Below are 17,075 nucleotides of genomic sequence, written 5' to 3'. Positions count from 1 at the left end.
CCATCAATCATTTTTCCATGGAAGTCTAATTCTTTGATCTAATTTTGACACAATGACAGCCCACATCATATGCACATTAACTTTATTTTAATGTCGAAAGTACAAACAAGATGATCTGTTCTGATAGTCATTCATAGAACTCTTTTCTGTTACTATGTGCAAAGTGTACATACACATAAAGGGTTATTTGAAGTGCTTTCAAAACCATTTCTTCACTTTTTGATATAACTATACAAAACAGGACATAATCAACCAACGCTGTATTACAATAAAACAACTAATATAAAGTACAAACTTCCGGTAATGTATAAGCCATTCTCCTACGCAGAGCCTTGCCCAATATACCTTGGGAGGCCCTGCTAAACCAGGCTGAGGTTGCCACTTTTGTGGGTGTGGCCTCTAACCAGCTGTCAACCAATTAGAGAATTACCTTGATGTTTTCTTCAGGGAAATCCAATTCTCTGATTGGCTGACAGCTGGTAAGAGGTCACACCCATAAAGGTGAAAACCTCAGCCTGGTTTAGCAAAGCTTACTGAAGGTATATTATATAGGTTGCAGGCTAGGCTCTGCATAAGGGAATGGTAGTTGTAGCACATGTACAAATGGGACAACTACTTGAACTAGGCCCCTTCCTTATGATATGGGTTCTAAAGAAGGTGGTGACAATCAATGGTAATTCCTAAATTGAAACTTATGTTAATATTCAGAACAAAACAAAACTTGCAGTCACAATTCAATTTCAACAAATAAATTACTACATTGTCGACTTCTGAATTAGTGGTCAATGTGCAATGGAGTCTACCTTATCCTAATCTCCAAGCAGATCTACACGGTGCACCAAAAATCGTATATGCTAGCCAGATAAGCTCCAGTCAGCCTACGGTGGGGACTGGAGCTTATCTGGCTGACTGGAGCTTAATCTGGCTAGCATATACGATTTTTGGTGCACCGTGTAGATCTGCTTGGAGATTAACGTTATCCAAGGGTTGCCTTTCTGTGAATGATCACATGTGTTGTAATTCTTATCTCCTTGGTGACTACCTTTAGCAATGCAGACTGCATTCTAAAGTCACAGTTAAGTATAAGCATGGGATCATTAACATTGAAATCCAAACACAATTATCTATACAGATGTACATGTACTTCAAATGTCAACGTATCACTGGAATTTTAGAGATATCGAAAGCTGCTGGTATATTCTAGTATTTTCTATCTGATAAATTGCTTATGGTACACTTTAGCACACAGATCATCTAGGTCTAGAAAAATAGTGGTTCTGCCATAAAAGCTACATGACCTTGGTTCTTTACTCTTCACATTAATGATCTTGTTTTATTGATCAATTTTATGATTTGCTGTACAGTTAGTATGAGAGTGTCTGTATTGTGCCTGCCTTTGTTTGATGTACCTTTTAGCTTGTACCAATGGAAAATTTAGCAGATAGAAAGGATGTACAACAAATCAAAGTCAATAGATAGGGAAGCCCTTCCCATGTCAACAGCTCAAGGAAAGACAAAGGATTGATGTGGCAGAATAAGAGGAGGTTCTACCAGCCTCCGTGGGTCGCTGGGAAAATAGTAGAAATTGGCCAAAATAGAGTCAATTTTTTTGAAGGGAGTCGGCTATGGAGATAGGATCGAATGTTACCCTCCATGGCCAAAGTCTCCGGCAAATGTTCTCCCTATAGCCAGCGCAGCTAGTCTGGTAGAGACTAGAATAAGAGTGTGTAAAAAAATAGTGGTGCAACATTTTACCAATATATAATGCAATACTAACCCAACTGTGCCATTCAAAGTTCCTCTCATTTTGATAGAACTACTGCAAACAATCCTGATGTTAAAAAAAGATGAAAGGCACCTTCTAATCATTTACTTTTTAATATTTCATAACCATTTTTTTTCCCACAAATTACCTCCCCAGGGTCCTTCAAAGGCACCTTGTAATGTTTGAGATGGAACAAAGAAACATGTCCAATCTTTCTAAATAATGTTCAACTCAGTAAGACTTGGAATGGTTTATCCTACCCTTTGTATAGAGAAAATGACTAAGGCATGCTCTACACTACATACTAGACAATGCTGTCTACTTCTCTCGTAGCTGTTTTCTGTGTATTAAGAGAAAAGAAGGTGCGTAGTTCAGTCTTTGAGGCTGAAGTACACTTCTGCGGTACATTTGTTTCTTCGTTCGTAAGACCCTTGTACTAGTTGTAGTGCCTGACACACAGGTCAGCAAGTTTCCTTGCTGTTTCAGTAGCAGGCTGTATTTTTACAGGGAGGGGTTGCTAGCCCTTACCCTTTAACGTGCTCAAGGCACCTCTTCGAACAAGGGACGCCCATTTTACGTCTGTTTCAAAAGGCTGAGATGTCTTGGCCAGAATTGAACCCGTTCCTAACTATTTGGAACCAGGAGCTCAACTGTGAGGCTGTTACACCAGTTGAGCTATAGGGAGATACCTAACTACACTCAATCTGTGGTACACTTCACTTTCTTCTCTTTACGCTGATAATACTGTAGTCTATGATAGAAGTAGACAGTAATGTCTAGTACGACAGTGAAAAAAATCAAGTGTAAAGTATGCCTATTACACAGACATGCAACTGCAATAATTTTGGAACAAAAGATACAGCCGAACTACTGTTAATGTATAAAGTGTAAAGCCTGCCTATGACACATACAGCACAATTTCGACAATTTTGGAACAAAGATATACCAAGTTGATGTTTTAGTGTCAGCCACATTTGGCAAGTTGCGCAGCCATTTTTAAGTAATGTAAAACACTGAACAGGTTGGAATACAAGTATATGTCTAGGCTTAAGATAGTGTTTATATATACACAGAAGGTAACGTTACCTCTGCTTGGAAATATAGCAACTCCACATAACACTCTTCACCCAAACTACCTCATATAACCAAACCTATACAACCTACTTTTTAAGTAGTTCTGGTACCTTAAGATGAAAAGAGTAAAGGAATCTCCCTGTCTGTAATGTGAAGCACATACCTTATCATTTCAGTAATTTACAGAAAAATTTCCTGTATCTCCCCCGATATTTCTTTTAATGGACTGACCCTAAGTATTTCTATATGCCTGGAATCATGTCGGGGCATACCATTATATTACAGAGGGGTGCTCATATCCTGACAAGTTTAACTGTCCGTTCTTCAGAGAGTAAGGATCATTTCCCAGTTTCCTCCTAGCCTGTGTTCGCTGCTATGACCTTGTTGACATGCCTGGAACCAGGTCAGGACAGACCATTATACTAAAGAGGGGTGCAAATGTCCTGACTAGTTTGACTAGGATCATTTCCCAGTATCCTCCTTGCCTGTGTCTGCTGCGATGACCTTGTTGAAGAACTCAGGGTCTTCTTCCTCATCCAAGTTATCAAACAGGCTGGGCATGTCGTCAATGTTGGCGGGTGCGTATCCAATCAGTTCCTTTCCTGGGAAAAAAGACAAGGTACTGCAAATGCACGTGGTTTTAATTTCGCACTAAGGGGAAAATGGAGTGTTCGCAGTGGTTTTAAGTTTGCGGCAGTGCTATAGTCACATACTGTTTCAGTATTGGACAAAAATGTTTTTAAGTTCGCGGTGAAACCGTCACAGTGAAAACCGCGAACATAAAACTACCGCAAACATTTCTGCATTTACAGTAACTCTTAGACTCAGTCAACAACCCTACCCACCTTGCCATCACAAATTGCAGATTAAAAGCTAAAGCTAACCAATTGTACCTTTACCTGCGGCCTCCTCGGATGCCATACTGGCCAGATCCTGCTCATTCCGGTTGTGTGACTCAGACAGGGAGTCTAACAGGGCCTGCAGTCCACCAGACGGGAGAAACATTACATGTTATCACATCTAGAACAGCAAATCTTTCAGAATTAGTGTATAGTTGTAACAACTTTTGCTTTTTGAGCACTCAGAATTTAGTAACTTACTTCCGTTGCACGTTAGTTGTAATAGAGAGTAAAATTTAATTCAAGCCAAATTCTCCTACACAGAGCCTCTCCCGCGGCCTATAGAATATACCTTGGAAAGGCTCTGCTAAACAGGGTGAGGTTTCCACTTTTGTGGTCTAAATCTTTTTCTTTACGTAAAGCCGATTCTCTGATTGGCTGACAGCTGGTTAGAAGCCATGTTCAGAAAAGTGAAAATCTCAGCCCGGTTTAGCAGAGCCTCCAGAGGGTACATTGCGTAGGCTGCGGGCAAAGCTCTGCACAGGAGAATGTTCGAGCCCCTACAACAATGTCTACATCAGTCATACAGCCAACACAGGGCCAGGTAATGCTTGCAAGCGCATGCTGGGTGTATATCATCCTTCCGGCTTTGGTCCATCCAACAAATTTGTAGTGGGGGCCTCAGGGCTCTGGCCTGGGCGTATTCACCTGTCTTTCATTGGCCGTTTCTGGCAGGACAAATCCTGCTCTGTTAGCTTCTAGGGTGTGTGTCCTCCAGTCCTGCAGCTGCATATGGGAGGCCAAAATAGTTTCGTATAACATTTTGTATCTAATGTTGTGTACAGACGGTAAATGGCTTGATTAGTGGACAGTCAAGATGACGATTAAATGGCAGGTGACTGTGCATTCATTGGAACTTCTGATCAAGAATTAGGACTGCCATGAAAATGAGTGTCAATTTTTTTGGCGAGAGCTCTGGGGCAAGTGTAATAGTGTAGAATTGTGTGCATTTTGCAAGAATTCCAGGAATTGTACAGGCATTTTTGGGAATGTCTGGGCAACCATAGTTTTGGTCTTGAAGAAAACCCCTGAGGGTACTGTCCTAGAAAAAGGAACAGCCAACCCATGAGGGCAGTGCAGTCCTAGAAAGAGACAGTCACATTCCAGAGGTTGCTTGGCATATAGGTGTATTGTATATAGAGAAACTTTGCAAAATTGATCACTTTTCCTTGGATTTTTATAGAAAAAAAAAACATTTATTTTTGCTTCTATTTTGTCGCATTCTCATTTCTAAAATCCGTTTTGTACACAGATGTTTGACAATCTTTTGGTTTATTTGTTTATTTGTTTATTTGAAAGATCTCCATTAGTGACAGTAAATGATACATACCTCACTAATCTTCCTGGAGTCGTAATTATAACAAACACATTAGGCAAAGTAGTGGGGAACCTCAAGCCAACTGTACAAACTCACGCCGTATCTTCAGAAAAGACGCTGTTGCCGCATGTTCCCGTTTAGAACTTTATTCAAGCCCACATCCTGACTAGTTTTGCCTTGTGTGTGGCTTTCTCGATGGTCTAGGCTCCAATGAGCAAGTACAATGTCTCAAACCATCGAGAAAGCCACACAGGCAAAACTAGTCTGGATGTGGGCTTGAATAAAGTTCTAAATGGGAACATGCGGCTACAGCGTCTTTTCTGAAGATACGGCGTGAGTGTGTATTGTTGGCTTGAGGTTGCCCACTATTTTACCTATAACAAACACATTACATTACTGAACATAATAACACAAGTATCTACACTGTGGTTGGTCTGCGCTTCTGTTACTAGCCACATCTGGTTCAAATTACTTGGACTAGAAGGCCCGGGTTCAAGCCCCGGGTAGGACACCTCTGGATAAGAGGCGCCTTGAGTCATACCAAAGACTTTATAAAAATGGTACATACCGGTACTTCTGAAACAGTATGGAAGTTAAACACACTCCAGTGGCCAGTGGACTAGCCCCCTGATGCAGTGATTGCACCACAATGTGGCCAAGGGCTATGAAACGGAGATGGGCACCGCCCTATACACCATACGGTGTGGGAGGATTTTAACTTTTAACGGCGTGAGTGAGTACGGATGGCTTGAGTTTTCCCACTACTTTACCTATAACAAACACATTACATTACTGAACATATTAACACAAGTATCTACACTATGGTACTGACCGTTGAGTCGGACATAAGCATACTTGGCTCGTTTGGAAGTAGGTTGAAGACGTCGGTCAGCTGAGAGGCATCCAGGCTGAAGTTTCCGCTCTGCAGCAGGGACTGGATGGAGTCCAGGCTGGACTGGACGGTGTCCAAGTGGACGTCCATGTCTTGCCTGGAAGTTTGCACAGGTCTGCTTTGTGAACCAGACCCACCCAGTCTTAAATAAATCACACTTTGTTTAGCACACAAAATTCACACACAGACAGGACATGTAATACTACGTCTTATATTATAGCTGGGCAGTGGTGTGTTCCAGGCCTGTCTGTATTTTACGGCATCTCACAGGCTTCTACTTATGTAACACAGGTTTTCATAGAATGATTCCCGTGCACCGATTGCGCCGCTATTGAAAGTTTGTCCACCAGATTGGGACACTGGAATTGATGTTTTGTTTGACGACATTGAGATTTCTAAACTTTCTGTGCCGTATTTCATACTGAAATGTGTGTTTTCTTGGGCGGGTATGACACAAAAAGAATGCAATGTGCATTCTCGTCCCCAGCTCTCCCACATGGGTCTGATGGTTAAGCTGGTACCGTGTTGTATTCTCTATATAGGTGCTCTACATGTTTCGAAGAGGATGAAAAGAAATTTCATGTTTGCCTGTGGCAGGTGTTTTATATTTTGTGCCATAACACTTCAAATGGAGCACAGAGAAGTTAAAACAAAAATTACCTGCAAAATTGCTTGGGAGGAGAGTTGTGTACTGCAACAGACATGTCCTGGGGCTCCTCCTGTACAGTTAAGGTGCCCTCAGCAAGACCCTGGATGTAGAAGACATTTATTTATTTATTTATTCAGATTTACCACAATTGTGGAAGGATTGACATAACAGGTGAACTATCACCTTTTCAAGATGTCAACCCAGACCAGACTGTAAGGCTTGGACCATCGCACACCGGGGCATGCCCCTACTCTTTTTCAAAAGGTGTGGTGGGTTCTTTAACGTGCGAAGGGTGTGGTTCTCCCCAAACACGGGACCTCCATTTAACGTCCTATCCGAGGGACGTCCCTAACCGAAGCTAGCATGTGACCAGGCTCTAATGTTATCTACAACACACCTGCATGAATGCTGTGGGTGAGAAGGCCTCGTCCAGCAGACCCTCACTGGGCACTCCCGCCATGTCTGTGCCAAGGCTCGACGTCATCGATGTCGGGGTGAAAGGCAGGGACGTGGGCATGGGCAACGAAGAGGTGGTCTGTACGGAGCTTGCGGACGTCCCAGGGGTCTCGGAGTAGGGGGGAGGGGGTGGTGTTGTCACATCTGATCCACTGCTGCCATCCTGGATAACAATATCACACCATAGGTTAGACAACCAATAACTTTTAATCTAAGGACCTTCTACAAACTTGCCAGTTTGACACATCCTTCTCCATGTGGCATCATTACCTCCGTGAAAATGGAGGTATTGTAATCAGTTAGTGTGTTTGTTTGTCTGTCTTGGTGTGTATGTATTTGCGTGAATATGGCAGGGTTGCAGCCTGCCAGGGTGTAAGACAAAAATGGTGTAATAGGATACTCGGAAAATTGGAAGGCTGGTTTGGCTCTGGACCAATGTTGTACATTGTAGTCAGGCAGCAAGTGATTATAAGAGGAGCATGGGTTGATGACTCATGGCTACACCCATACAGTTATGTCATAATGTCTCTACCAGTATTAGGCAAAAACATTTTACAAACCAGGGAGGTTAGCTCATGGATTGGTTGGTCGTAACAACATGCAGAACAACGTAAAAGGTTAAGGAACAAAAAAAGTTAGACGTTACTACCTCGGCACAAAAGATGCGGTCCAACTGAGCTAGCCACATTTCATTGAACGTGGAAAAGTCATGGTCCTGCTGGGGGAAATAACAACCAGAGCACTTGGTGAGAACCAATATGCAGTGGCTATACTATCTCTTTCTGATCATAACCAAGTTTCCAAACTTTTTGTGCCAAGTTTATTATATGCTATTAAATCAAAAGAAGATATACCTTATGTAGCTATGCACTAGCATAGTACAGCATCTATAACATTTGTTAGGAATAACCTTGGACCATATCTCTATAAGCATAGCTCATTTATAATATAAGCTATACTGAAAGATATTCTCCCTTTTCACATTGCTATGACCATACCTTGTACACTCCTAGCAGTGCATCCCATACAGGCAACTTGTATTATCTTCTGAATTTACAAACCTGTGGACTTGACTGACCATCAGATAACAGATAAATTCATACCAAAGATTCATACAGTAAAATGATCATAGAAGTGCAAAATAAAATACAGTATACCAGACAGCTACTGTCAATGCAGAAATTTTCGTGGTGGTTTTATGTTCGCGGTTTTTGCGGAGAACTCCTCAGCACGAACTTAAAACCACCACTAAACGTTTTGCCCTCCAATGACTGTAGAGCATTACTATTGTTTCAAACGTGAACCTTAAACCACCGTGAACACTCCATTTTTTCCCTACAGTGAAATAAAAAACACACAAACTTAAATGCATTTACAGTACTTTATTCTAAAAAAAAAAGGCGAAATGGGAAAGAAACATATACAGCAACGAACACTTCATTCACATCCCTCATTCCAACGCAAAAGCAAGACCTTACCACGGGTGGAGATGTCGGCATGAGGACGGTTGGTAAGCTCTGTCCGCTGATGGACGCCATGTCCGTCACGTCTGATATGATTGGTCCGGAGGTGGAAGGGGAGACCTGCTGCGGCTCCTGTGGTTGGCTCTTTTAGTATCCAATCACAGGCAAGGAAAAGAGAGGGAAAGGTGATAAGCTGTCACAGTCTATGGGGCATTTGTACAAATCAAAATGTAGATCTAAATGGATCCACCCAGAGGCAATGCCAATAAAAAGTACATGTACATATCATCATCGTATTCATCATATCAACAATCAACACAGTCACCACACCAGTAATAGCTGCCAGTGTCCCACCTGTATTGCACTGTTGCAATTCTAATAAAATCAAAATCAAACAATTTTCATCTTCTCATGTTTAAACTTTGTTTTCAAGATATTCTCTTTAATGTTACAACTTATTAGGTTATTTGGAGAATGTAAAACTATACTATCAACACTCAGTAAGGCCACATGTATAATCTATAAATTATATATAAACCTATGTAGATGTACCTATAGAATTTACATGTACCTATAGAATTTACATGTACCTATAGAATTTACTTGCTGTGGCCTTACATAACTAACAAGTCCTGGAAGTCATGTTCACACCCAAGCTCTTACCGTGAAAGGCTCTGTCTCGGAAGTGTTATGGAGTGACAGCTGGCGGCTATATCTCGGCACCTTGCTTGTGCTGGGCATGGCGTCACCATAGCTGTCTTCTATTGCCAAAGTCCTGCATATAGCACAAGATTTGGAGATTCAAATATCAACATACAAGTAGTAAAAAGATAAACAATTAAATTTAAACATGAAATCAAAGATTTCATAGCTCTGTTGAATGTTTAGAGTTTTGGGCCCTAGACATCACAGATGTGATCCTCCCCTTCCCTTCTACAACAGCTATCTCCTCACATTTGGGGTCTTTCATATAGGGAACAGCTGACCAGCTGTTAATGGACTATACCACACTACTTCCAAGAAGGGGGTGTCAGCCTGTAAAGCTGCAGTACCTGAAAATACTGCTAGGGGGTCCAAAGTCTCCATGTTTCTTTTGGACCTCAATAACTCCCACATACCAAAATTTATACAAATCCATCAAAGGATCTTGAGTTACAGGTGCGAACAAACATACACAACCAAAAACAGTACCCTGGTTCAGGGTAACTTACTTCCTGGAGGTGATAAATGAAATCTGATAGAACAAGTGTATAACAAAGATCTCCAACACTTCACAAATAGAATTGTGTTTAGCAAGTCTTAATATTTTGTCTTATCCTCCTGGTAAAAACATGGTATGGTTTCATATTTCATATCCTTCCCAGACCGTTCTCTTGAATGTAAGGCTGCGAATGTTATCTCCTGACCTCCTCTTGATGCCGATGCGCCTGTTGGGCTGCACCAGAGTGACCAGGAACTGAATCAGCTTGTTCACAATCTGCTGCTGTTTGTGGTGTTTCTGCCTCAGGCTGGCGACTTCTCTCCATAAGGCCTCGTTTTCCCTGTAGACATTATTATCATTATTATAAACATGACATTTATACTGTACTAATGTGTAAAGGTGGTCCTGTAGTTAGGGCTGTTGATTTAGAATCCAAAGGTTCTGGATTTGAGTCCATAGAAGGCCCCTAAAAGGATGTACAGCTGGGGCCCTATGTTTGAGGAGAGCCAAACCACAAACATGTAAAGAACCCACTACTCTTATCAAAAAGAGTAGGGGCCCATCCTAGTTTGAGCGGATCAAACCTTTCAGTCCGGTCTTACGCAGTTTGTACATACTGTACAAAACTGGCGTGTTATACCAAAAGGCAGTTTACCAGTTACTGTAAATTCTTGTTTCTTTCACTAGTACTGTAACTTCATGTTCACTGTTTTCACAGAGCCACCTATGTAAGGTGAAATTATCATCACCATGAAAAAGCTGTTGTTATTCTCCGTTTTGTAAATCACTTGCCGCCACTGTGAAGTTCAGTGAAAATGGCCATTTTCCTTATACCATGAAATTTTGCTACCGTGAAGATAAAGTGAATTACAGTATACGAGACAAACAAAAAGATGATTCTCTACCATCAGACAAACAAACACCAAAAGAGGACACAACAACTCACTGTTTCATAGAATGCAGCCTGGTGTCGATGTTCTCCTGTTTGCCTCTCATCACCTTCACATCAGTCAGCACACGGGACATGTCCTCGTGTCTCAGCCTCAGGTCATCCGCCTTTACCACAGATACCTGGAACAAGACACTTTGTCAGGAGGTTTCTAGGGATAAAACGGTCACATCTTGGGCAGGGATTTGTACTGGTATGCTGGACCAATTGAAAACGCTTCGGTACAGGTAAAAAAAAAACCCATAAACGTTGGTGCACTGATACTGCCTTTACCACAGACACCTGGAACAAGACACTTTGTCAGGAGGTTTCTAGGGATAAAACGGTCACATCTTGGGTAGGGATTCGTACTGGTTCGCTGGACCAGTGCTGGACTTTTTAAAACGTTTTGGTACAGGTAAAAAAAAATGGATCGTTGGTGTACTGATACTGCCTTTACCACAAGACACGTTGTCAGAAGGTTTCTACAGATAATATGTTCACATCTTGGGTATGGATGCATACCGGTATGCTGGACCAGTGCTGGACTTTCAAAACGTTTTGGTTAAAAAAACGGAAAGTTGGCTACTAAGAGCAAGAAAAAAAAAACTACTCAATGTGTATCCTCTTTCTTGTTCTAAACCATCTAAAGCCTTTCATAATCATAGATCAATTTGCGCTGGAAAAATGACGAAAGCATTGCCATTGCCAAGTGTCGGCCTCGGCAGTGGACACCTTTACTGAATTCAGGAAGTCTCGCAACTGCTCCCGAGAACTGGTGACGTCAAAGGAAGCCAGCGATGTGGTTGGACATACATAGCGTGGCTGCCAGTGGTTCCCATATTGGATGTTGAGTTTTCCTGTTTTTCCTTTGGTGTCAGAGCCTCTGCTGTTCAGGTCTGAATCTACCCTTGCCCGTACCTGAACTTGAACCTCGACCTGAAGTAAGTTTAGGTACGCACTGCTAACATTAGGTAGGGAGAGGCATAAAGAAAAATTAAGGGTAGCCTAGAAAGTGTCCATTGCTGAACACTGGTACAGGGTGTTGATTCAAATCATATTTTAGCATAAGTAGCCGATGTAGGTGGCGCTTTTGCGGGAACGCAATCCCAAACGTGGCTGAGCTTGTATCCCCCCTCGTCTCGGTTCATCACTGTTGATGACTTCCTGATCTATACTGTCTCCTTAATCCAACGAAAGCGCCACCTACATCGGCTACTTATAGCGGCGAGAAGCAGTACTCCAGTCAGAAGCTCTGAAGAAGGTGTCTGACAGACACCGAAACGTCAGCAGGTGAGATTCCTGGTTGTGGAAAAAGAAACTCCAAATGTCCTATGTTCTACCAACCTGATGAAATTATTTTCGGAAAGAACTGTACTATCCAAGATTTAAACCATGCTATAAGCAGCCATTTGATGTGATGACTGGTGCTGGCTACAGCCCTGCTCCCAGCTGACTACCACAGAAAAAGAACAAGAGTACCTGCAGATACTACACCTGTCAACGCAGCACAGGCACTCTACAACTACTGAAGAAAAGTATAGCATTCACCGGTGGGCCAACCTTCCTCTTAATCTGTTCCAGGAGGTTCGGTTTCCCGCGAACGAAGTTCTGGTGGCTGAATTCCATGTCGTCCCGGTCCGCCTTCAGTCCGCCGGACTCCACGTTCATCACCTTCCGGAAACCATCTGCGGAACACAGAAGATGTTTTGGAACAGTGTTTAAGTCGTTGGAGCATGTGTGGAGCATAACTAAAATACTATAATCATAATCCAAAAATGAGCTGTGGTATTTTTCACTTTATTTGCCACAATTCCAAGAGAATGCAACAAAATGATCAACTTGTAGACACTGTTAGTGCAGTTGTTGTTGTTGTTGTGCCAATCCAATATGCATTGACATCTGAGTAGAAACTGAGTCAGAAAAACATTTCACTTTTCATCAGCTTAAAGACAGCCAAAAATCCAAGTTTATGGACCCGTGTAAAGACTGACCGACTTCCTGGGACAGCCATACATAAAGCATACGTTTTTACCTTCACCGAGAAGGATATCTTTTTGGTAGTGTTTGTGTGTATGGATGTATCTATGTACGTGCTTGAATAGCATAGCTCAAGAACCTATGGATGGATTGTCATGAAATTTGGTATTTACTTTGGTCTTGCCCTATTAAAGAAATGAATCTTGGCCCCTTGGTGGCTTGCTTTGGTACTGCAGCAGAACTTCCTGTTTTTATATCTGGTGTTCTGGACATGCTCGGGTCATGATTTTTGGTGGTAGATAGTTCATGTGCCCAGGGAGAAGTGACATAACTCAGTTTAGACCCTCTAGCAGCTTTTTTGACCCGCAGGATATTTTAGTTGTAGACATTTAAAGTTAATCAACAAGTCAACAAGGGATCTTCTTTATTTTTGCTTACACACATGTAGTCTATTCTATATATTTCAATGTGTTAGCATATATTTAAGTTTGTTCACCCTAATGCAGTGCCTACTTGGAAATAAATTTGTATTGGCACACTGGTTAAGTCTGCAGGACAGTTAACTTCAATATAGACTTGGATGCTATATCTAAATATAGTTTAATGGGGAATCCCACACCCTAGTTTCACAGCCACACCTATTTAGTAAACTTACTTCCTCTTTTGTAGAATGTAGAATATATCCGTTTACCCTAAAAAAAATTCCATTTGACAGCTTTGTATTGTGTATTGTGTATTTTGTATGTATCCCCAAAGATAATTGCTTATCACAAACAAACAAATAAATCTCTTCTAAGTTCTAGACAAATCTAGGTCAGAAGCAATTTAACATACTCCAGGTTGTTCAACCTAATGCAGTGCCGACTTGGCATGGTTTCAGTCTGGTTCATCTAGGGGTGCAATTTTACTTGGCTGGAGGCCATATGCCTAACAGTTTACCAAAATCTCTGTCTGGGTTATGGAAAAAAATACCTCTTTTTCATGCTCTATAAGCTGGTCTTTTAAATACCAGCGGAAAAAAATCTAGCTTTAGGACCAAATAATCACCTATGCTGAAGGTATATATTGTTTCTGCACTCTTTTGTAAGTACACATGTATTATGATGATGTATTTTTGTGAAACCATTCAATAAATGTCGCAGTAGTGTGCGTAGTCCAGTGATTAGCGACCCTGCCTCTGAACCAAGAGGTTGCGAGTTTGAATACTGGCTGTTGTCGCTCACTGAACATGAACAGTACAGGAAAGGGCTGCCAATCCTCTGTTCATTGTACTTGTTGAAAGAGCTAGAAGAATTTTCCCGGTACAATGAACATGTACATACTCAGGGTGCGAAATACCTGGTTGCACGTTGCACAGTGCAACAAGATTTCGGTTGGTGCAAGTTAATTCCAAACCCAGGTAGCGCAGTGTGCAACCATATATTTTGAGCCAAAGATCTCAATCGGAGCCCTGGAAGCTCACAAAAGCACATTGTCACTCATAAAAATTCGGTAAATCTTCAATTGAAATAAAGAAATCAACACTTTTTTGTTTTAAACCATCCAAAACCCTTCATAGATCGTGGAATTTGAGCTGAAAAAGAGGAAAACACACTGCCCTCGGCTAAACAAGATGTTGTTAGGTCAATGGGAACACAATACTATCTAATTTATATTTGGAATATTAGTAGTATTATACGCTACATACGAGCTTGATTTGAAGAAATCGGTGAATGTTGCTGGAGCAACCTGAAATTTGGATGTGCAACCTAGCCTTTGCCCTAGGTTGCAACATGGGCAACCTGGCTCAAAAAAGTATTTCGCACCCTGATAGTGATACTGTACATAGCATCTGTCTTGTTACGACCAGCGGAAGAATAGCTCTTCAGTGAGGTTGACTGGTTCAAAATTACTTTTTTTCACTTTCTAACATTTTGTGGAGCGACACTGATTACATAACTAAGATGTGGCTCCGGGCTAGGCTGTGGAAAGCTTCTAGAAGGAGGAAATCCTAATCTGTTCCAGATCATCTCAGCTCAAGGGAAAGGGACTGGTCACTAATGGAAAGAGACTCTGCAGTTGTTAAAGACAGCGAGAATTTGTTTACCATTTTGTAAAACCTTGGGCATGAAATGCTAGTGTATCTATAATAAAAGGTGGCAAGGTGGTCTTGTGCTTAGGGTTGCTGACTTACATGTAGAACCTACTAGTAAAGCAAAGGTTCTGGGTTCCAATCCCTAGCAGGTCCCAATGTTTCTTGGGAGAGGCAGTTTACACCTATTTCCACACCGGACTCAGTTGAAAATGTGGTAGTTTCGGTTAGGGGCGTCCTCTCGGATGGGATGTAAACCAGAGGCCCGTATTCGAGCAGAGCCACACCTCAAGCACATAACAAATCCCAACACACTTATCAAAAAGAGTAGGGGTGCATCTCGGTGTGAGTAGATCAAACCTTACAGTCTGGTAGTCTTATGCAGCTTGCACTTACTGTACAAAACTTGTTACACCTAAAGGCAGCTATAACCTGTTATGCGAAACAGACAAAAGAGGTTTTTGGATAACTTACACATGTTGAGTTGTCGAACAAAGCTGGCCATGTTGTTATGTTTGAAGAACTTGGGCAGGACTTCTTTGGCGAACCTGGCCTGGTCATACACATGGAAGCTGGTGCCATTCTGGAAAAAAGAAATATTATTGCAATATTACAAAACTCTGATTTGCTTTTTCTCCGTTGATACTTAGCCATTGCTATAACAGCTTCACAATTAAACAGTTGTACAACAAGTATATCTTAATAACACACACAATGTACAAATCATGAGTATAGCAAATAGACTACCTTTTTTAAGAAATTGCAAAATATGCTATACATTTTTTTGGCTGTAAACACAATTTGATTTCTCATATTGTAGGTACTCTGAAATTTGTTATTGAAGTCTACAGGGATCTAATGTCCTACTAGTAGTCTCCACCCGGCTATACAGCCACAAGAAACAGGGTGCAATAGTGTAACGATAAGGAACTGGAGCGTTATTGTTTGGGATTGTTTTTTCAGTGATGATAAGTTTGCGGTACAAAGGTGACCGTGAAAACAATGAACATTAAGCTACAGTGACAGAAACAAAAATGAACATGAACTCAGTCAGAGCCAAACCAGCTCATATTCGCTACAATAGTACTGATTTTCCATCAGGAAAAAAGCTAACTCGTTGAGCTTGTCACAATGTAAAAAGCAGAAGAGCAGGAAAGAGTACTAAACAAATAATTAGAGTACAGTATACAATATTTGACAGAACACATGCAGGTTTGCATTGTGATCCAGGGTTCTTGGTGAGAAGTCCGGGCGAAAATCACGAAATTCAAATCGCCATTAACATTTTGTGATTTAAAGTAAGGTTGGTACAGACGGAAGGCCATCTCTTCTGCAATATCGACTCAGTATTACAGCACTCCACATGCATAAATTATCTGATGATGACCTGATCAGGGCAAGGACATAACGGTTAATATCTTATATAATTGGTAAAATGCCCAACGTTTACATAATTTCAGTACTGTGTACTTCTATGAAGGCATATTTTGTACAATCAAATCATGTCTAGAATAAATTAGTTCTTTGCGAAAGTTAAATCTAGCGAAGCGCATTTAGTTTCACTTCAAAAAGCTTTATAATTTTGGGGAACTCTAATCATCTTATCCTGATTTCTGAATGATGTAAACCTTTGTAACAAATATGCACCATTTCTAGGCATGTATGAGAATTCACAGCTTATCTATAAATAACAGCCGTAAGGTTTCTGAGTTGTATGTCACTATGTGCGTTTGTTAGTCGGTATACGTGTAACCTCCAGTCACCAGGGTTTCAGAGGTCTCCAGTGCAGCACCCCCAGGTATGCACAGTTTAGAACTGGAATACATTACAGGGGGACCTTGGGTTGGAGATCTGTTTAGACGTATCTGTTCAGGGTGTCGGAATTATGTACCCTGATGGAATATTATGTTGGTAGATGTTACGTAGAAAAAAAAATATTTTCATGCATCTCACCGCGCTCCAGAAAATCAGCTCGTTGGTCGATGGGTCCTCCACAAGCGTCCACAGCTTCGTCAGGAAGGCTGGAACGGCGCCGCCCGACGACTCCGTCCCTCGGTGATCTTTTGAACTCATCACGATGAACAATCAGAGCTGCTTTGAAGCCCAGGAAAGCTGGAAAATTGTCAATTTCAAGTGCAAGTCCGATCTCGATGAGTCACGAGGCGGCCATGACAGGTGCGTCAAACAACGTAGAATATTTTACGTCACGGACATCCCGCGGGATCTCGCGAGATTTGAGGAATCTCCAAGCAGATGTAGAGAGGTAGATGTTTTAAAATCGCAACGCTTCTCAAGCTCCCGAGCACTGGGCCAATGGATACTGTCTTGGCCAACATTACAGTTTTACGACCTGAAGATCTGCTTTTAATAACATATAGA

General features: G+C 41.5%; 1 protein-coding gene across 6 annotated transcripts; it reads right to left on the bottom strand.

Annotated features, from left to right (window-relative positions):
• Nucleotides 1–65: 65 nt before the first annotated feature.
• Nucleotides 66–16,901, bottom strand: LOC136438651 (heat shock factor protein-like). 6 transcript variants are annotated; one of them, XM_066433555.1, is made up of 13 exons: nt 16,650–16,901; nt 15,171–15,279; nt 12,197–12,333; nt 10,664–10,788; nt 9,923–10,057; nt 9,180–9,291; nt 8,532–8,660; nt 6,995–7,216; nt 6,609–6,697; nt 5,889–6,090; nt 4,387–4,464; nt 3,733–3,817; nt 66–3,441 (listed from the first exon to the last, which is right to left on the bottom strand). In XM_066433555.1, the coding sequence occupies exons 1-13, from the start codon at nt 16,767–16,769 to the stop codon at nt 3,302–3,304; spliced, it is 1,683 nt and encodes a 560-aa protein (XP_066289652.1). In that variant the 5' UTR covers nt 16,770–16,901; the 3' UTR covers nt 66–3,301. The 6 variants fall into 6 exon arrangements, with proteins under 6 accessions (XP_066289652.1, XP_066289653.1, XP_066289655.1 ...); XM_066433556.1 differs by having other exon boundaries at nt 3,739–3,817; XM_066433558.1 differs by having other exon boundaries at nt 5,889–6,045.
• Nucleotides 16,902–17,075: the final 174 nt, after the last annotated feature.

This window comes from Branchiostoma lanceolatum, chromosome 7 (genome assembly GCF_035083965.1).
Source record: "Branchiostoma lanceolatum isolate klBraLanc5 chromosome 7, klBraLanc5.hap2, whole genome shotgun sequence".
NCBI lineage: Eukaryota > Metazoa > Chordata > Leptocardii > Amphioxiformes > Branchiostomatidae > Branchiostoma > Branchiostoma lanceolatum.
Note: the sequence above shows the minus strand (reverse complement) of the source record. Positions and strands in the feature narration are given on the sequence as shown.